Source organism: Halyomorpha halys, unplaced genomic scaffold, assembly GCF_000696795.3.
Source record: "Halyomorpha halys isolate HHAL.00 unplaced genomic scaffold, Hhal_1.1 Scaffold254.1, whole genome shotgun sequence".
Lineage (NCBI taxonomy): Eukaryota > Metazoa > Arthropoda > Insecta > Hemiptera > Pentatomidae > Halyomorpha > Halyomorpha halys.
This window is the reverse complement of record NW_027109499.1, coordinates 571,621-593,108: the sequence shown is the minus strand read 5'-3', so window position 1 is coordinate 593,108 and position 21,488 is coordinate 571,621. Positions and strand designations below refer to the sequence as shown.

Sequence of the window (21,488 nt, the reverse complement as noted above, 5' to 3'; positions counted from 1 at the left end):
TCGCAACAAAATTGGTATATTGATCAATCAACCCCATAACGTTTTAATTTGTTTCAAACATAAACATTGAACTAAAATTTGTTCAAAAAGCAAATTTTATTTAAAGCTGTTTTGTAATACTTATCAAGTGATAATTATGAATAAAAATTCTTTCATAATATTTTAAAAACGTAAGATTATGCCTTTATGCAGTGGACGGTAATACTTTTATGATATTTGAGAGAAAAAATTTTAAGAAGAATGTTTGGCCCTGTAAAGAATGATAACGAGTATAGGCTGAGCCACAATGCAGAGTTGTACCAAATCTACTGGGAACCGGATGTGGCACAATATGTAAGACTCTCAAGACTGCGCTCGGCTGGATATGTCTCAAGAATGGATGGTGACTAAGAAAGAAATTATTGTTTAGGTGTGGGTGGGGAAAAGAAAGAAAGGAAGGCCACAACTGAGATAAGCAGATTTGGTTGAAGACAGACATTTCTGAGAACAAGAGCTTGGCAACATAATTTATAATTAATTAATTAATATCTTTAAAAATATTATGATGAAGCTTTGAAATTAAAAGGTAGGTGCCTAAATTGAAATTTTAGAGTTGAGTTTTCAAACTTTAAATAAAGAATATGGCTGATTTGTAGTTAAATGAAAAACGTTTTTAATGTATCAATTTCTGCAAGTTGATTTTTTATTTTAATCATTTTATAAGTGGATGTATTGTTTAAATTGAAAGAAAAATAAAGCACTTGAATAAAAATATTCTGTTTAATTTATTTTAGTTGATTTCGGAGTTTCGATTAATGTTGATAAAACATTTAATTCTAGGTTCCGTCAATGATTGTGTCTTTGTCCTGTTAGAAAAAAAAAATAATAAGTTTTCAAAAATGTTGTACTAATACACAGTATGTACAGAATAAGATCATATGAAAACTGAATTAAAATTGTTAAAACAAGACAGTAAAAACATTAAATTAGTAGGTTGCATTACGTATGGTTACATAATTCGAATCGGTTACTATCTTTTTCTACCATTGCTACTTGTACAGTGAAATATTTAGCTGGTGATATGATGTGGATTCGATTTATAAAAATTTGGAGGTGAGTGAGGGGCCTCCTTGTGATGATTAAACTTTAAAACAATAATGATTTGTTCATATACAAATAGTGAAGCCCTCTCTTGTTCTGTGAAATAAAGTTTTAAGAAATTAAGGCCATATTATCTAGAAGCATTTGGTATTTGAAGAAATTATGTTTTTCTTTTCCCCCTACTGTCCGCTTAAGAGACATTTTTTCTTAATAAAAAGGACTAAATTGTGTCCGTTTATTTGAAGATCTGGTTAATATAAGTTGGAAACAATATAAACTGAATGGATGGGCACCATGGAGAATAAATAGATGTTCCGGTAATAGATAATAAATAAAAATTAATATATTTCTTATTATAATAAATCTTAGTTTTATTCATCCTTTTTATTTATTTGTTAACATTTGTATTTACATAAATACATACTGTATTTACATAAAAATACATCTAGTAAATTTGATGTTAGATTATAATGGTATGATTCAGGCTTGTAGAGAACTTACCCATTGGTAGCACTCTGATAACTACATTAGGTCCCATATCTACATTAGGTCTGGAGGCCATCTTCTTTTTACGCGCATCAGAGGATTGTTGGGAATGGAAGAGGAAGGAGGGTTAGAAACTAATGGGTTGGGTTGTTAGGGAGTTTATAATGAAAGGAATGATATCTGGTTTGGACTAGATAGGTTACATATGGAAAGTCACACATATGTGTGAGGATTTCAGGCTAGTCGTTTGTCCAGTTGCAGTTCAAGGTAGCGGATCTGTTTGATAGGGGTAAGAACATTACTAAAGGATACTGTAGGGCAGTCGGTAGGTTTATGATGGATACTTATCCTTACGAAGGATAATGGTGATTTGTTGGGATTTATTTTAATCCTCCAATTACGACGCCATTCTTTGAGGGCTGCGATATAGGATTGGACAGTTTGAGATGCAATTAAAGGTTTATTATTAACTGTGAGCACACATGTGTTATCGGCTTATTCATTCTTAAAAAATTATTATTTTCTATACATATTTATTTTTTTTATCATGGAACTCCTGTTTGATATTAAGTAAGATGTCAATAGAGTAATATCAATCAGTAAATTACTTAGTTACTTGATAGATTTATTTTTGTCAGAAAGTCTCTTAATGAAAAAATTAGAGCATGAATTACAAATGAAAGCATTAGTAATAAGTTTTTTTTTTGTTTATAATTAATGTTCAATTTTTTCACTAGTATAATAAATACTTTTCCATCTTAAAATCCATTAATTTTAATTTCATTTTATCATCTTCATTTTAAGAAATTATATAATTTATGTATCATACTTTTTTTAAACTTTTTTTTATTAGGATTGTTCAATTTTTTCAGCACATAAATATGATAAAAAGGGGTTAAAGGGTGAGCTATGTTTGTTATCTTTTGAAAAGTAAATTGTACTAATCAATTTTGGTTTTGTTTTTTCTAATTTATGTTTCTTTTTTGTGTGTTTTGTTTTTAATTAACTGAATTAAATTTATGATTTATTCTAACAATATTCATTCTGTATATATTCCAAAAAAAAAAGTCACTGATAAAAGGCCCATAACTTATGACATGTTACCACCTTGAATGCCTCAAGCTATACTCACTGTTTTCATTCATATCATTTTAAGTAACTTGATAGGTATAAAGTTTTTTAAAAAACTAATTTCATTATTTGTGAATGATTTTCTATTCAAACCAAAACATATCTTAATTTAATTGTACTGATGTATATTTCAACATTATATGTGTTTATGGTTCATATGTACTCAATCCTATTGTCACTTATTTATATTAGATAAGCATCGGACTTCCTATAACTGTGACATTGAGAAATTTCAATATTAAAAAAAAGTTTTGACTTACAAACACTCAAATCATGTCTTTTTGGATTTGAAGTGTTGTTTACCTACAAAAAGCATTTTAATACATAAAATAATTTATTTCAAAAATAAATTACCTTTAAATTGCAAATAATTATCAGGTTATAATAGAGGTCCAAATTTTTATGCAGTAAAAAATCCCGAAATATCCATAATATTCAATAAAAAAAAAAAGTGAAGTATGCAGTAAAAGATATTAAATATACAGCTAAAATCATTAAATATACAATAAGATAATTAGAATATAATAATATGCCTACAAAAGGCTCTGAATAAAAAAGGTATAGGAGAAGGGATTAAAAATTGAACGAAAAAATAAAATTTGTTTTCTTATTTTCATAAACTTAAATAAACGTAAATAATTAAAACAAATAATAATAAAGAAACCGAAAAATACCTGAATGTATATGTAAATTAATAAGAAATATAACATGAGACTATACTTAAAATATAAAAGTTTTAGTTCTAGATCTAATTATTAAAAAAGTTCATAAGATCACGATATAAAAAAACTAAGTGGCTGATTTCATTAACTCCATTCAAATCATATTATAAATTGATATGTATTCTTACAGCTATTTTATTGCTCTTGGTAAGCAAATTTAAATTATACTGCTTTTTAATTTTAAATCGATTGTGTCATTTTGGATAGACAATTTCATGTTATATCTAAAAATAATATCTGATCAAGTCGTCACATGTGTAACAGAAAGAAAAATAAAATATAGCTCACCTATATGGATATGTCGATCGATTTTCTTTTGCTTAAAATATGCTTTAAGCAATAGCTGCAATAATCAATTGTCAAAACCATTTTATCTTTAGTTTTGGACCGGCCAGTGGAAAACAGGGTACACTGATTTGTGAAGATTTTAGATCAGTGGCTTGAAAAAAGCTCGCTAACAAAATATGTTATTGCATAAAAATCTGGGCCTTGGTTATGATCCAAATTTTAAACCTTTCGATTCTTATTCATTAAAAACTACTGAGAAAATATTTAATCATGATACAATAAAATAATTACACCCTGCTAACTATACAAAGTCATATTTAATTGAATAATGATCTAACGTTTAATAATATTTTCCTATTCTCATTTATCTGACTAATGGAACGACTATGTTTAGTTCATGGCAACTGTATACATTTTTAATATTTCTATAATCTCTGTGGATTCAGAAATATCTCTACAATATGTATATGACTTTTTGCATAGCTGCCCAACCAATGTATGATGACGGTAAGATCATAGTGATGCCTGATAGCTCGGCTTTGTGCATTTTGCTATTTATTAATTATTTCAAACTATATTTTATAGTTGGATAGATTAGTACAGAATCTTTATTTACTATTGATATCTTTATTTGTGTTTCCCAACCAGGTACAATTGAAATGAAGCCAGTTTTGTCTTTTTTTTTTTTTTTTTTTTTTTTTTTTTGGAGCTTTTTTTTTTTTTTTTTTTTTTTTTTTTTTTTTTGGAAGCTCTTTACTTTATGATCACTTGAAAGTTTTTCTAGAAATTTTATTGTAAAATTTGTTCACTTATTGAACAACATAACTTCTTACAAAAGATTTTAAGAAGTCTCTTTCATCAAAATACTCTGCAATAATTTATATCGTTCAATATATTAGCAGCCAGTTTTTCATATCGAAAGATTGTATTAAAATGTCTGTCATCAAGATTTTTAGAAGGAGATGGTCCGGCAATAGCCTAGAAAACTATTAAAATATAGCTAAATTAAATCTGTAATGCAACAAGCTATGAAGGTTCAGGGATGCATTACTTTGTCAGGAAGTACCGTTAGTAGACCAGCGGTACTCACTTTATAAGGCTGAATGGACCCTGGAGGACTCCCGAACCCACAGGATTAACTCACGGTTACAATGAAACAGAAACTGATTATCTGCTATAGCTGGATTCAAACCCAGATCCTTGCTGTTAGTAGCACAGTGCCTTACCACTGAGTTACCCACTTCCAATATTTATAATGTTTGGCCAGGAGTAGTATTGTGCTGCATATAGATAATAAACGTGACCGGTTTAGAGATAAATAGATATGTTGAAAACTGGTTGGGAAACACCTATTTCTATTCTTGTTTATATAAGCAATAGTGATGCTACGATTTTCTTTTTTCTTTTCTTTTATATTTTAGGGGTTCTGTTATTTTGTTTAAATTTTAGTAATGCTCTAGACTAGGGGTTTCCAACTCTTTAAGGACTCCATTGGCAAATTACATTCTAATTTAAAATACTGCAAATAAAATTAACGAGTCCATTATTAAATTACTAGAATGTTACTAAAAAATAAAAGTTTAATCAGTTTTATTTACTTGAAACATTATTTTAAATTATATCAAAGTGAGAAATTTAAAACCATTTCAACCCAAAACACTTTGTAGAGATTATTGAATAAATAACACATTGTTCAGGCAACTTTTGCTCCGTTGTTTTGATTCGGTAAATTGATTATATAAATTCCAAAGTCACCTTCCTCTCCTTAATTACCTTTATTTTTCCCATTCATTTTACCCTTACAACATTAAATCGTGCACTATTAAATTTATGTAAATGTATTACAATAGTATAAAAATCTTAAAGTTAGTTATTGTTAGCAGAGGTACTGCACTGGCAACCTCTATTGGATTATAGATAACTGTGTCTGTGTAACTCGACTAGTAGAGTGTGTGCAGTGTATCTTTTTATTTCTTCTTTCTTCACCTATCAGTCGTCTGCCTATATTCAATCTATCATCTTCATCAAGTCCACCTACCTAACTTTTATCTCATTCAATCTGTACATTTTCACCAAAGCAAGTAGTAATCACGTTATACTAATATTTAATTACCTTGTCTAATATTGTAATAATATCTGCCATTATTCTGTATTAATGTTTTTTTTTCTCTCTTTTAACCAGAGTTCTGTAGTTTAATTTTATTTGTAAAAAATCAATAAACAACCAGTATCTTTTAATTTTCATTCATTTTCTCGTTACATTTTTCTTTTATTGTTTAAATATATGTTTATCTTTCAAAGAAGTTTTCTTATGGTTTTTTATTTTTCTGTTTTATCAAGCATTTTATTATTTATCATTTTTCTGTATTTTTCTATCTTTTATATTTTTTTCTCTTTTTATCCTCAATATTATTTATTTTTTATCAATCATATTGTTGTGCATCCTCACATTTTCCCTTTTTTCTCTCTCTCTGTTTCACCTATTTTTTTTTTTTAAAGATAAGAAGATAGGGAGGGTCGCAGTCAAAAAAGAACAAATAGTTTTTAATGTTCGTTTCGCCCCATTTTGCAGGGCTGTTCAAAGGGATAGGTTAAACAGACTAATTGGCCTGTTGGCAAAACGTTGGACATTAATAGTTAAAAACTATTTGTTCTTTTTTTGACTGCAACCCTAACCATCTTCTTATATTTATGGTTATACGGTATATATATATATATATATTTTTTTTTTATTTATATTATTTTTATCCTCTACCAACGCAGTATTTAAAGCCCCAAATTAACCATCCGTAGAACCTAGCTTAATCTGGGCATAGTGTTAGGGCGCCAATAGGACCACCAGGCTGTGGTCACATTATTATTCACATTTTTATAAAGAAATAATAAATGTTTAATTTAAAAATAAAATGTGCAAAGCTGAAATCAATACCAATCATTAACATTTAGCTGCAGGGTTATGGATCTTAAAAAAGTAAATGAATAACTAAATAAACAATGGCTAATTATTAACTAATTATAAGCATACTGTTGGAAATCCCTAATTGTATGACCATCACAGATTTTTTCCATACTGCACTTCTTTTTTTCCTATTAATATATAAGTATTAAGACTTGATATTATAACTTTTGCATGTCTTAAAACTACATGTACATATATCGCTAAAATAATAGTAATAAAAACAGAAAGTTAGTTTTATCTGTATTCTGTTGTATAAAAAAAATGATTTTGGCTATAAGGCAATAAAGTATCAAGTTTTCACTGTTTTTTTCATCTCATCGTTCTATTTTATTTGCCAAAAATACCATGTTTTCATAGGAAAATTTCAAATTTTGTTAATAAGTTTGTTTAATGCATCAGCCCCTATGTGTATTAAGTTGTCATGACAACAATTTAAAGCATGTTACTAGACAAGCTGTTTATTCTATGGTTACTTCTCTGTTCCTATGGATCCTATTATGTGCTACATGTTATGTTGTAAAACTAAAATCCTTTCTCAATGAATGGTATATCTAATATAAAAATAACTCTTCAGCGTTATATATTAGAATATACAGTAATTCTTATGCTGAATTTCAAATTCAAAATCATTTTTGTGAAATACATATATATTTTTAAATTACCAAGTTTTTATGTATTCTTCAAAACGTATTTGTCTGACTTAGTTATTTGTCCATTATCTCCAGATGTAATAAATGGTAGAAGTAAACCATAAGAAAATAAGTAATTTGATTGCGGGATAGTGAAGGAGGTAGAAGAGACTTTTTATTATTTTTCTCAAAATCTAATATAAATTAAAAATTCAACGCTAATTATATTGTTTAAATTTTTAGAAAATGTATTTTAACGGTTGATTATATATGCAATCTACACTCTTCTCTTTTTCATAGTTATAGTTCACACCAATTCCCACTTTTGACCAATTTTACGATGTTGCTTAATTTAAGTAAAGTTTTATCTTGGTATTTTTTTTTTTCAAACACTGCTCTACTCTTTATTTATAATTGTTTTAAATGCAAGATAAGCCTGGACTTAATTCTGGATTTCTGGAGGGGAGTAGGGGTAGGATCCCCTTATAATTTATTTTCGGTCTTATAGTCTGTCTCTTAGAGGGAAATTAGCTAGCCCCATCGCTGTACACAAACCAATACTTGTCATAAGTGAATGTTTCAAAGGTATAATTAGGAAGTCTTTATAGTTTTATTTATCATTACACCTTTAACTACTAAAGATGAGAATAATATTTTTTAATTGTTTAAATTAATGTGAAGTATTTTCAATAACAAAAAAAAATCTATACCACTAAGATCCATTAAGAGTTAGGGGTGCAGACATGCTGTTAGACCAATGGTTGTGCAAGGGGCTGATTTTTTTCAAGATCACGCTCGACTGCCAGATTTTATATAATGAAGTGTACCCACTTAGTGTGGCTGGGTGGACCCCAGAAGGCTCCCAAACACACAGGGCTGATCATTGCTACAGTAAAACCGAAAATAATCATCTGCCTTACCAATGAGCTGCCCACTTCCACTATTTTTCATTAATAATAAATCAAATATTAAAAGTGAAGGAATCAATGTGGTTAAGGTTGCACCTAGTAAGTAGGTTTTGTTATGAACAGAGTATGATCTTGAAGATGGGTCCAAATTCCCAATGTTCATGGTGTACTGATAAAATATGTTTTAAATATTCCTGAAATAAAGGAACCGTGTAAATTTCACAGTTAATGATAGAAAAATTCGACAAATAGTATACATTTGCTTAAATGTTTGTTGAAAGTTTTTAGTATTTAAAAGAATTTTAAATCCAGTAATGTTTATGGTGCTGGTGAAGCAAAATATTACCATCATGCTACACCTGGCTTTTCATTTGTGTACATAATCTTACTGAGTATTAACACGTCCTGGTATTATGAGAATAAAAAATATTTTAATTATTGGCAAAAGTATGATATTTAAGTGATTTATTTGTTTTTTTTTGTTTTTTTACTAATGCTTTTTCCGCATTTAATTTATTTCAAATGTTAAATATTAGTAATCACATTAGTAAATATCATCGATTACATTGCTTTGCAAGTACGAGTGATTTTTTTAATATGTGTTTGTTATCTATTTTATTATTTTGTTCGAGAGAGGTAGTTTTATTATTAATAACATAGGTTATCAAAAAAGTTTCAACACTTCTTTATTAGTCATATTACATGTCTTAAGTTTCGGCCAACCCGGCCATCATCAAGAACAATCTTAATTTTAGTTTCACATCCTCAACATTAATTTATAAAACTTTGTAGGTTATTATGCCCAAGTCAAATAAACAACAGTCAAAATAAACCTGTATTTGTCATTATAACATTTACTAATAAAATCTATCCTTTGTAAACACTATATTTTGCTATTATTATAGATAGTAGTATTCTCAAAACTTTGAGAATTATATCCAGGAAATAAAAAAACCTAATTTGTACTTTACTGGTTAATATTACGGCATAGTATATACAGAGTTTTTCAGAGTTAAGTATCAAAACTGAAAATATGAATTAATTTGAAGGTGTGTTCTTTGATGCTTTGTTTAGGAGATCGAAAGATTTCCATTGTTATCAATTATTTAGGCTATGATAAATAAATTAATACGTGTTCCAACTACTTTATTAGTATTATATAAACAGTGATTACCTCGAGCATTAAGATAGGCTCGGGATCTTTCTACTACAGCAGCAGTGGCCAAACGGTATTGGATATATGTTGTTTCGCATGTTTGAATTAACCTATTCTATAAAGCATTAAGAATTGACTGGGCTTGCATAGACTTCTTCAATATCACCCCATACAAAAAAATCCAGTGGTGTAAGATCTGGAGAGGTTGCTAAACAATTACACAAATCCAGGGCCATTCAGACACTGGAGCTGAGTAAGTAAGTTGCCTAACCTGTCTTCATGGTCTAGGTAATCTTCTTGAACAAAATTAACATTCTATCAATAAAGTAATGGGAACACGTATTAGTTTATTTATCATAACCTAAATAATTCATAGCAATGAAAATTTTAGCATTTCTTTGGCATTAACATCCAAACCTTCATAGGGAATTTGTTCTTGTTTTGATTCTTAATTCATATTTTCTGTATATAAATTTAATTTCTAATGATTTACGAAAGTTGTAATATTCTGCTAGACGCCTATGTATAATTCTTTGCTTAAGATGCAGTTATATTTTAAAAAAAAAAAAAAAATTGTCTTTTCATTATGAAACTCCTAGTTATTAATTAGTTAATTTTTATTAATTGTCTTCGCGCAGGTGGAAGACGGGGTCACAGGACGGGCGGCCACCAGGACACCCTATCATCAATATTCAGCCCGATGGGGGGCTTTGGTTTTGGCTTCGATGACATGCTATCCAATATGGATGGGAATGCTGTCAGCTTTACCTCCTTCTCTAGTTCGTTCGGTAACAGCGCCACTCCTGTAACCAAACGTACCTCCACCTCGACGAGGTTCATAAATGGCAAGAAAATCACGACCAAGAAGTGAGTTATATTTTTTTATAAATCTTTATATTTAAAGTGTTAATGATTATGTGTTGTGTCAATGATTTATAAAAATGAGTATTTATAAACTGAATTTTAACAGAAAATAGGATTTATGTGCTACTAATTTGATTAACAATTATAATAGAATTAGGAATTGAACTGCTAATTCAAAATCTACCCTTCAAATTCTTTAAACATTTCCTTGATTCTTCAAACCTAGGAAATGTTTAAAGCATTGATGTTAAATAAAAATAAATGCAGTAGATGCCTTCTCTGCTGGATAATTGCATTTATTTATATTATTTTACTAAATAAAATTACAAATTATTGCTCAAATAAAGTGTGGAGCATAAATAAGTGATTTTCTATTAAAAAAATTAAGAAAAGAGATTCCATTATTTACAAATCCAAGATATTTAATGCTAGTTTTCTTGTATACAAATTTTTTATCACTTAAAGTTTTTATAGTACCAAAAGGACTTTAAAATACACCAAACGGCACAAATCGGATTTTTCTGGATCAATTTAAATATAAGAAATAAGATAATGCATTTTTAATGAAGGGACAGGATACTTTGTAAGTATTTCTTGAACAATGGGAAGCAACAAAGTGATTCGTTCATGATCATGCTCAACAGCCAGGATTTTCTTCCAATTAGAGGAAAATCAAGAGGGTACCCACTTTAAAGAGGTTGGGTGCGTATGCCCCGGGAGGGCTGCCGAACCCAGAGGGTTGGCTCACTCATAGCAATAGCAACAATTATATTAGAGAGAAATACTTTATTCATCTATGCTGCCCAAATACATAAGGTTGCTACTAATTAAATAATTATCTGCTACAATCAGATTGAACACGGAAAATAGTAACACAATGCATTACTCACTGAGCCACCCCGTTGCGTAATAGAATGTATTTATGACTTCTTAAGATAATGAATTCATGGCTATTTATATACTTTTGAATTACTTTTTTTACCTTCTAATGTAGATATTGTACACTTTCTTGACAGGTTTCAAATATTGTTTAATCAACCAATATTTAAAAAGTGCCTAAAATTGAAAAACTACATGAAACCCTCCAGTCCCGCCCTCCATGGTTGCCTTACTTATCTGATTTTTCAAACAGACAATTATAGCGAGTAGGTTGGCCGATGTGTGACTTGTCACAATCTCACAAGAGATCATAACACTAAATAAAGGCAATCCTTTCCCGCCAGACCTGCCCCGCTAAGACCCTCAGTGAGCGACGGTCCTATATCACTTTTGAAATGTTGGCTTAAAACTGGAAGAGGAGGCTTTAAGATAGTTTAATCGAGCAATATTTAAAAAGTGCCTGAAATTGAAAAACAGCGTGATTGGCTACTTAAATAAATTTGAATGACTTTTTTTACCTTCTAATGTGGGTAATATACACTTTCTTGCAAGGTTTCAAATTGATCTTTGGAGAGTTCTATATAAGGGTTTCATTTCTTCAAGTTGCCTGTAAAATATCTTCAATATTACACTGACCTAGCAAGTCTTTCACAAATCATTACCCATTTTCTTTACAAATGTAGATTATTCCGTCATTTAAAATTGTTAAAGGAGTTTGTAAGAAGTTTTATTTTAAAAAAATAAATAGATAAAAAAATATACAGGAAATAAAATTCAACTTATAACTTAACTGCATTACCAGTGAAACTTGCACCAAATTCAAAAGTTTTGGTAACAATGGAAAGACGAGTTTCCTCTCTTTCTGATGATAATAATAAAGTATAAATTTACTAGATTTGATGGCAATAAAAAGTTACTCAAATATATTTAAACAGTCATGCATGTTTTATACATCTAATTAAAATTGACTTAGTAGAATCCGATTTGCAGCACTTGGTCTATTTTGACGTCCTTGTGTACCATAATAATTTGAAGTTGATTGGTTTAGTACCCTATGAGCTTTAAAGATTTTTATGATTTTTGTGCTAAAAAACTGCGATTTGCGATAGAAAAAAATTTGTACATGATAGAACAAAGCGAGGTTCATTTTCGGTTTCAGCATTTTAATAAGCATGGATATTAGCCGAAATTATCGAATTAAATTTTAATAAGTTCCTTTTTTTAAACCTGTGTCTGTAAGTGTATGGAAATTAATCATAATATTTTTATTTTGTTATAGGGTCATAGAGAACGGAAAAGAAACTGTGATGCAGTATGAGAATGACATCCTAAAGTCTAAAACAGTGAACGGCGTGGCCCAGGCAATTTCGTACAACTAGTGCAGCAGCGCTCCAATAGCGTGCCGATGTCCAAACCATACATGAGAGAATTCCATCTGTTTCATCAACCTGTTGTATTCCTTTAAAGACCCTTTCTCGACAATCCAGTTTAGAATTGGAAATATAAATTGTTTTGTTTAGTAACTATTATAAATATATAAAACTTACTGTCAATACGGTTCTCCTTTTTTGGAATTTAAAAAAAGTAAAAAAAAAAAAAAAAAAATCCCATTTCAAACAAGATTCAAATCAATTAATTCCCTTCTATGTATTTATATATATTTCGTATACGCTGTAGTTATTTTGCTTGAATTGTGTTAATTATCTTTTTCTTTCTTTGTTTTTTGTTTTTTTTTAATTGATATTACTTAAGCTTATGTACAATTGCATAAAGAAAACAAGAAAGGTAAAAACAAATTATGACTTTGCCCTTGACCAGTTGTTTGATAATTTGGAGTCAGTTGTGTACAAGGGGGCCACGAAACATTGGAAAGACTGTTATATGTTTTTATATTTTCATTTCTCTTTCTCTCTGTCTATTATTTTCTATGCGCACACCCTCCTGCCTCATTATCTCTTCACAGCAAGAGGCCGAGGGATGTGATATGTTTCTCTTTGTATATATAGGAATTTATTATTGTTATTTTATATTCATTGCATTCTGTAATATGGCGTTTGTGTATGTTTTTTTTTTTCTTGATGAATAGATTCCGTATATACTTGGATTGTATAAATTGATGAAGAAAAAAAACTTGTCATTTAATCTTAAAAAAATTAGCCAAGTATTGTATTAAAAAAAATTTATGAGTTATTGAAGAATAAGTGATTATAATACTTGAAAGAGCTGAGACAATACACGGTTGTTAGTAGACTAGAGTGAGCACTAGTGATTTGGGTGTACAGCGTATTACCTCTTTTAGAGATAGGTGTATGCTCCTCATGTATATTTAAATGATATAGTACTTAAGGTTCATTAATTTTGTGTTTCTATTCATTAGTTAAACAATAGATTGTATATTTATTATTATCATATTTGTGTTCGATACAGGTTCTTTTTATATAATTTTATTTATTGCTTACTGTAGTAGTTCTAACAGTAATTGGTAGGAAAAGAAATAATACTTTTAATTATGGCAGTAAGAAATCTGAATTAAAACTCGCCTATTTTTTTTTTTAAATAAAAATATTAAACATGTTTCAGTTCGTTTGTTATTAATTGACAGGCGCTGATAGATTATTATATAAAAAAAAAATTTACTTAAACAACACCATATTAAAAAAATTGGAAAAAAAAATATATACATAATAAAAGGAAAGTTTTTAATAAAAAAATTTATTTATACAAAATACTTTGAGAAGAGTTTATTTTATGTTTTCCCTTTCCTTCCATTTTTCCTTCAGTTCTCTCAGTTTTCTCTTTTTCCTATCCATATTGGAGCTTTTCTTTTCCTCTAATGACTTCATTTGATTCTCTACGCTCATTTCACCATTGATCATGTTATCAAGTTTTGTTAAGAGCAATTCTCGGGCAGTTTTCCTGTTGACGTCCAACCATCTAGAACTGTGGCACTTCACGACAATTCCTAAACAGAAATTTTGATATTGTATAAATTTACTTATAGGAAGATATTCCGGGTAGCAGTTAATAAAGTTAAAGAATCGTTAAAAAAAAAACTAACTTCATATAAATAATCCAGCACCCCAAAAAATTCTTGCTTACAAATCTCAAAAAATTTGTAAACTTATCGGAGAGAGTGAATTGGTTTCGCATTTTTTCCTAGAACAACTTTGAAACCCTTATTATACGTGAATACTTGGGCCAAATTCAAATGATTTGGTACTGTTGAAAAGACCAGTTCTCATAACAACATGAACATTAAACATTTCTTTTTTTAGATTTGAAGAAAATAAAACTTGGAAAAAAAAAAGCAATGAAGCCTCCTTCCTACATCATTAGTACACAGACAACTCGTCGTTTTTAAAGAAATAACTTTATTAAGGAAGAAACAATTGAACATTAATATCTATTAATGATCACATCGATGAGAAAGAAGCTGCTGACACCTGATAGTTACCTATATAAAGGTAGGTTTGCTATAAATCTCAGTTTAACCTGCTATCATTGGCTGGTGAAGTTTACCACCAGATTTGAAGGTTAACTTTTCTGATGCAATGGATGATTATAAATTTTACCTGAGATTTAAGAAATCATAGTTTAAACTGTGATGGTGCAATCAGCCCTTAAACATACAATTTACTTCACCATTTTTACTTATTATTAGAATACATATTCATTAATACATATAATGAGATGATAATACATATTCATATAATACACTATATTCATTAATTCTGATATCTCCTAAGCAAAAAGGCAATATCTGATATATATGTATATATAACAAAAGTTATAATTAGTATTATATATACTTGTTTTGTTGCCCATCTCTTTCAACTTACCAGTCGGTCTATGCTTGAGGACTACACAATTAGAAGTGGTGTTAACAGCAGAACCACCAGGTCCGTGACCCTTTACGAACATTTCTTCTAAGTCTTCCTCATTTACGGCAGGAACTCTACTTCTGTCTATTGTACCCTTAGCATATAGCACTGATCTAGTCGAAATTGTTCTTATTAATCTTATCATACTACTTTTTTGTGTTTCAACAACTCTTTACCTCTCTGGAAAAAGAAAGTTAAACAAAACCTTAAAATAATTCAACATTGTGAAAAGTTCATACAAGTTTAAATAAACTTAATTCAGCAGAATAGACAACACACGCAATGGAATTAAAACAAATGTTCATCTCTTTTTAAAAATACACACACTTTTTTAAAACATTTTTTATTTCCTTCTCTACCACAGTAATTCTGTGAGAGAGCTGTTTATTGATTTTACATACTCCATGCTCTCGAGAACATATGGCCTTGTAAGGAACATAGGTTTACATGCATTTTATAACATATTCAGGCATACATAAATTTTAAAAAATATAAATTAAATAAGTGTAAATTTACAAGGTATGTGCTTCAAATATAAATAAGGTAAAATATATGAGGTGTGTGCTTCAAAACCAGCTCCATTCACATTTTTCTGAAATGCCTTTTTTTCCATTTTCCACATTTTCTTGATACACTACATCATTTTAATCATGGAAAGTTCCACAGGCGCAAATTATCAGATGTCCACAATCTTTTGAAGAAACATTTTGGACAAATAAAAAAGCACGTATTCCCTAGAGTATTATAAAAATGTGGTTGCAGGATGTCACAGCGAGGTTGGTGAGGATGAGAATGAAAGGTGCATCAATAACGGGCGAGAATGAAAGGTGCATCAATAACGACGAGATTGAAAGGTGCATCAATAACGGCGAGAATGAAAGGTGCATCAATAACGGCGAGAATGAACACATTTATATGAGTTCCTCAACAATAATTATTTTATTATTAACATACACAAATTTGATCCAAATATACCCTCAACATTTATTTTCAAAAACTCTCCAATGTTTCAGCCCTCAGGCCATTTTCAGGGAGACAACGTTAAATATTGATGTCATATTCTTTTAAAAAATTTCTGCAGGCTAATTGTACATGTCATATAAAACTTTCAATTTTTTTTTTCGGCCAAGACTCCCACTGGAGTCCTATACTGCAAAACTTTTTTTATTTTAAACCTAAAATTTTTTCACATAAATTATTGTATCTATTTCTACTTACTAACATCATTCATAATATAACATGTTAGTAAGTAGAAATAGAGACAATAATTTATGTGAAAAAGTTTTATATGACATGCATGGGCAATTAGCCTACAGAAAAAAATTTAAAGAAAGTGTCGTCAACATTTAAGATTGTCTCCTTGAAAATGGCCTGAGGGTCAAAATGTTGGAGAGTTTTTGAAAATAAATATTGGGAGTATATTTGAATCAAATTTGAGAATGTTAATAATAAAATAAACCACTCTCAAACAATCATTATAACAAATCATTAATCTGATAATTATTTCATTACACGAGTTCCTTAACAATAAATATTCCTTCATTTTTTTGTGCAATAGTTTTTTTAATTAATTTTACCATGTATTCAAATCCAAGTTTTATCAAATTTTCATTTTTCAATTAAAATTTTCTTAAACTGACCTGGTTTTTTACACAAAATATTTCCATCAGTTTCATCTTTGGTATCGTACAGGTCAATCCAAGATTTTAACATTGAACTGAATGACATGCTTACTAATGGCATTTTAAAAATAATAAATATTATCACTCTTAAGTAAAGCAAGCTAGAAACTAAACTCGAGCAGAGGGACACAAAGGAGAAATGGAATCCTGGAAAATGAAAAAAATCCATGACTATTGTGAGAAGTGAATTAGTGAGTAATCAGGATATTTTATCTTCATTTTTATATTTTCATTAATTATTTCTATTTATTCTTTTGTATTATTGAGCTTAAGTAGCCCAAATAGGCAAATATATGCATTTATCATCAAATATGCAAAATAAAACTTGGCTAGTATGGCCTAGGTACAATGATTTAAAAAAAAAAATTTTTATCAGCGGTTTGAAAAATTCATACAAATAAAATATGCAATTGCGTAAAAATCCAGACTTTGACTATGACCCAGCAGAAATCAAATCAAATAAAAAAAAATTATTGAGGAACACGTGTATGACAACACAAACTATAAAGCCAACACTCTAACCAAGTACATAATAATAAACAAGTTACATTATCTAAAATGAAAACTGTTTAATTTCACTCACATTAAACTGAAAAGTAATTTCTTCTTCGGAAGTCAGTGATGAGTTTTTTCTGAATTCAGCTCTCACACGTTCCATAAAATATTTTTTATCAGTTAAAGTCAAGGTTTTTCCATAGGTGATTATATCTTTATATAACTTAATTACATCTCTTGAATTTTTGGATATCATATCTGGAAAAAAATAGTTTTTATGAATATCTGACATATATTAGATAAGTATATTAAATCAGGGAAGAAACAAAAAATATATTCTTGCCTCACTTAAATAGTAGAACATCAAAAAAGTTATTTTATTTTTAAAAAATAGGAAAGTATTATTTTAACTATAAATTAAAAATATTTAGTGATTATTCAAAACTATATATACAATTATATTCATTATAGTGGTAAATGTTTAATTGAATATATATCTTATTTTAATATTTAAATCAGTTCAAAAAGTATAATATCAATTAATGATGAGAAATAAATTATATGAGAAGATGGTTGGAGGTGTGGTCCAAATATAACACAAATAAGTTGAAATAACCATATATAAAAAATACTTTTTTTTTTTTTTTGGATAAATGTGAACAAAACCTCAAGCAATGTGGAAAAAAAAAAGAATGTAGGTTGGTGGTCTGGGTGGCAGTCAAAAAGAAAATTACTCAAACAGTGCTAAAACAATTTATTCTGTAACATTTCATACCGAAAAGAAAAAAAGTTTCATGCTGCTGTTTAATAGTTAAAGGAATTGAAATCTTGGTAATCACCAAAAATAATATTCCTTAATAGATCCATAATAAGGAGCATTTAGTGGATAAAACCTTATGTTTATTCTAATAATGATGATGAGTAAACAAATAATTATACAATTGAGTTTAAGAATACAAATTTACATAAATTTAAAATAAATAAAAATTTATGAATTCAATCAGTAATGTAACACATGATTGTTATGGATATTTTAAAATTTATATAAACCTAAATATTACAATGTAAAAATTTAATTCATTTAAATCAATAATTTTTAAATTTTATTATTTCCTAAAAAATAACTTTTTCACAAAAATTGTATGTGTGACAAAAATAATAAAAATCAAAAAAAAGATCCCAAGAATGGATAGTGAAAGAAATAATAATGAAACAAACATACAAGACTTAATTTTAAAAGGTTTTAAGTTGCCAACAAAACAAGCTATAAAACATGATGAACAATCTTGTGAGCCAAGAATATCAACAAAATACGCAAAGCTATATCACGAAGAAGCAAGCATGAACCAATATATGCTTCAGTTAAAATGTCTCTTAAAAAACTTAACAATGCTTGAAGAAGGCATGGTGTACATAGGCAATACGAAGCCAATCGAATTCGAACCAATTTATGTTTTAGCACAAATGCAGGCTAAGTTATACAAATTCAGAAACAGATTGGGCCACTTGCCAAAAGAACACAGAAAATATGCTCACAACTTAATAGGAAAAGCTTACGATACTATAATAGACCAATGCGTCAAAGGAGCACAGAATGAAAATTGTTTGAAAAAAATTGTTACTGAAGTTGCTTACATTAACGACATTATAATGAAATATTCTGAAAAGAATAATCAAAATTGTATGATTCCGTATGGAATGAATATTTGTCCTTGGCGTTCTAAAAATAACATACCACATACAACAAAACTTCCTCTAAAAACAATTGATCAAAATGTTTGTAAATTCAAGTTTATAAATAACAAAAATGTACCAAAGTGCAAAAAAAAAAATTGCACAAGAAAATCAGGTTTCTTAGAAAAAGTAAAAGAGGTTACAAAACAAGAGGGAAAAGAAAGATGTAAAACTGCTCATAAGAGGGTATCAGTATCTATAAAAACTGATAGCGTTGCTATGCAATTCGATCCAAAACTTTCGGGGCCAATGCCTGTTCCAGAAGGTTTTAGTGAAGATGAAAATAAAATAAGAAGCTCTTGGCTTGCAAACATTAAACAATGCTCATGTAGAGATTCCATTGAGGAAAAAATACCTCCTGAAAATATATGTCACTATGATGTACCAATGCGACATGCATCAACAAATGTATTATCGAGCAATAATACAAAAGAAACACAAACAATAATTCCTGATGTTCCTTTAGGAGACTACGAATATACAGTGATGGATATGAAGTACACTAAAGAGAGAATAGTAAAAGAAAAAACAAAAGAGGAAATGATAAAAGATCTCAGAAACAGGAAAGTTTTCTTACTTAGTGAGACTGATATATTTGAGACAATGTCACAAGATAAACAAGAAGATTCTGACAGTTCAAGCGGTATTGTGGTAGAAGATTCGGATTGCAACATTAAGATTTCAAATGTGCAGTTCAAACCCTGTTATAAAAAATACAAAATGCTTTACACCGCCAACAAAAACTTTTCTTCAAATAATAACACATCAGTACTTATCAATCAAGATACTATAGAACACAAAGATGAAATTCTGGCTTACATTAAAGAATTAGGATCAATCCTTGTGAATTCATACAAAGATAAAGATGGGGAAAGTGAGGATAGTGGCACAGATGGTTATATTACAACGAATTAAAAATGAAATGAAATATTTTATTCCAATGATTGGAAATTGAAAAAAAAAAATAATAAACTTCTAAAATTAATTCACCTCAGAATCACCTTTGAAGCAGTTATCAATAACCTTACTACAGCTGATATTTAAAACCAACATTCAGCCTTCCAGCTATGAACGTTGTGATAATACCAAAGTATCGATACTCTTTCCGATATGATACTTAACTGATTTATCGATACCATACATTATCGAATGAAAAGTATCCATACTACCGATACTGATACTTTCGATAAGTGCTGATGATTGAAAACAAAGTTCGTAGCAATATAACAGACAAGAACTTGAGATATTATCGGAAGACAGTAGTGTATCAAATCAAAAGTAACGATATCAGAATAGGTCTGAAGAAGAGGTAACCGGGTGATACTTGCTTGGAGAAAGCAAGTAATGTCGATATCAAGCCCTGTTATAAAAAATATAAAATGCTTTACTCCACCAACAAAAATGCAACAAATTTCTCTTCAAATAATATCAAATCAGTGCTTACGGATAAAGATACTATAGAAGACAAAGATGAACTTCTGGCTTACGTTATCATCTGCTACTTGCTTGGAGAAAGCAAGTAATGTCGATTTTAAACCCTCTTATAAAAAATACAAAATACTTTACTCCAACAACAAAAATGTAACATTTTTTCTTCAATTAATAACAAATCGGTACTTATCGATAGATACTGTAGAACACAAAGTCTGACATCACTCTTAGAGTGACAAGTTCATTGGACTCTCACTAATCCGTTGCATTCCATAATCCAATTGATATCCATGTTAAGTCTCAACACTCTATATTGGGAGGAGGCCCCTCACCTCAGGACTTAAAATAGCTTCTTTTTAGAATGGCTAGCTCATATATGACATTAAACATAACAGGTAACCTTAAAATACCAAAGGTAGTAAAAGGTAAGACACAACACGAATTACTTTTCTTTTTCACAGTAATGCACTTACTAATTCACTTCTTATTTCTGTTTTAGAGGGTTCGGAAAAAAAAACCCCAAAAATACAAATAAAAAACACTAGTATATCGTCAACAGTCCAACATTTCGACCATCCTCAAGGACCATCTTAAATAGAAATTTACATCTCACATCCAATTTATTTAAAACGTTTTGCTGGCTATTTTAGAAAAAAATAGTTTGTTGATAAGATACTTGATTGTGTTAAGTGATCACAAATTAAAAATTAATGAAATTGTGACAAAATAGGGCGATTTGACGTGTTATTAATGACCGGGGCAGAATAGCCTGTTAAACGTTTTTAATAAATTGGATGTAAGATGTAAATTTATAGTTAAGATGGTCCTTGAGGACGGCCGAGATGGCCGAAACATAGGACTGTTGATAATATAATATAGTGTGTTGAGACTTAATATGGATACCATTTGATTTCTTTAAACAATAAATACTAGTCTCAAGAAATTGAAAAGAATATTGGAAGATTATTGATTGACCGTGTGTAAAGATGAAAGGAATATGGTCCGGGTGCGGTCAAAAAAACTCAAATAGTATATTCTACTATACCCTGAAAAGAATTTAATACATAATTCCTAATTTTAATACATAGCTTGAATTTTATTTAAAGTGTTGAAAGGGTTTTATTGAATGTATATCGATGGCTTACTTCACAGTATTGGAAAGT

The 21,488-nt window shown here is 29.2% G+C and overlaps 2 protein-coding genes across 14 annotated transcripts in view; one reads left to right on the top strand and one right to left on the bottom strand.

The window, feature by feature from the left end:
- The window catches only part of mrj (DnaJ heat shock protein family (Hsp40) member B6 mrj), a 376,384-nt gene extending 363,729 nt beyond the window's left edge, over positions 1-12,655 (top strand). For 11 of the 13 annotated variants that reach the window (XM_067047686.1, XM_067047683.1, XM_067047685.1 and 8 more), the window contains 3 exons: positions 2,439-2,468; positions 9,998-10,226; positions 12,382-12,655. In XM_067047686.1, coding sequence (XP_066903787.1) covers positions 2,439-2,468; positions 9,998-10,226; positions 12,382-12,481 — 359 coding nt within the window. In that variant the 3' untranslated portion in view covers positions 12,482-12,655. Of the gene's footprint in view, positions 1-2,438; positions 2,469-4,190; positions 4,215-9,997; positions 10,227-12,381 lie in introns of all 13 variants that reach the window. The other 2 variants (XM_067047682.1, XM_014419917.3) reach the window with 2 other exon arrangements.
- A 1,125-nt stretch (positions 12,656-13,780) lies between these two features.
- On the bottom strand, positions 13,781-17,418 carry LOC106680324 (mitochondrial translation release factor in rescue). Its single transcript, XM_014419928.2, has 3 exons — positions 17,249-17,418; positions 14,942-15,163; positions 13,781-14,064 (listed from the first exon to the last, which is right to left on the bottom strand). Exons 2-3 carry the CDS (start codon positions 15,126-15,128, stop codon positions 13,844-13,846), a joined length of 408 nt encoding a protein of 135 aa, XP_014275414.1. The 5' UTR covers positions 15,129-15,163; positions 17,249-17,418; the 3' UTR covers positions 13,781-13,843.
- Between the last annotated feature and the right edge of the window lie 4,070 nt (positions 17,419-21,488).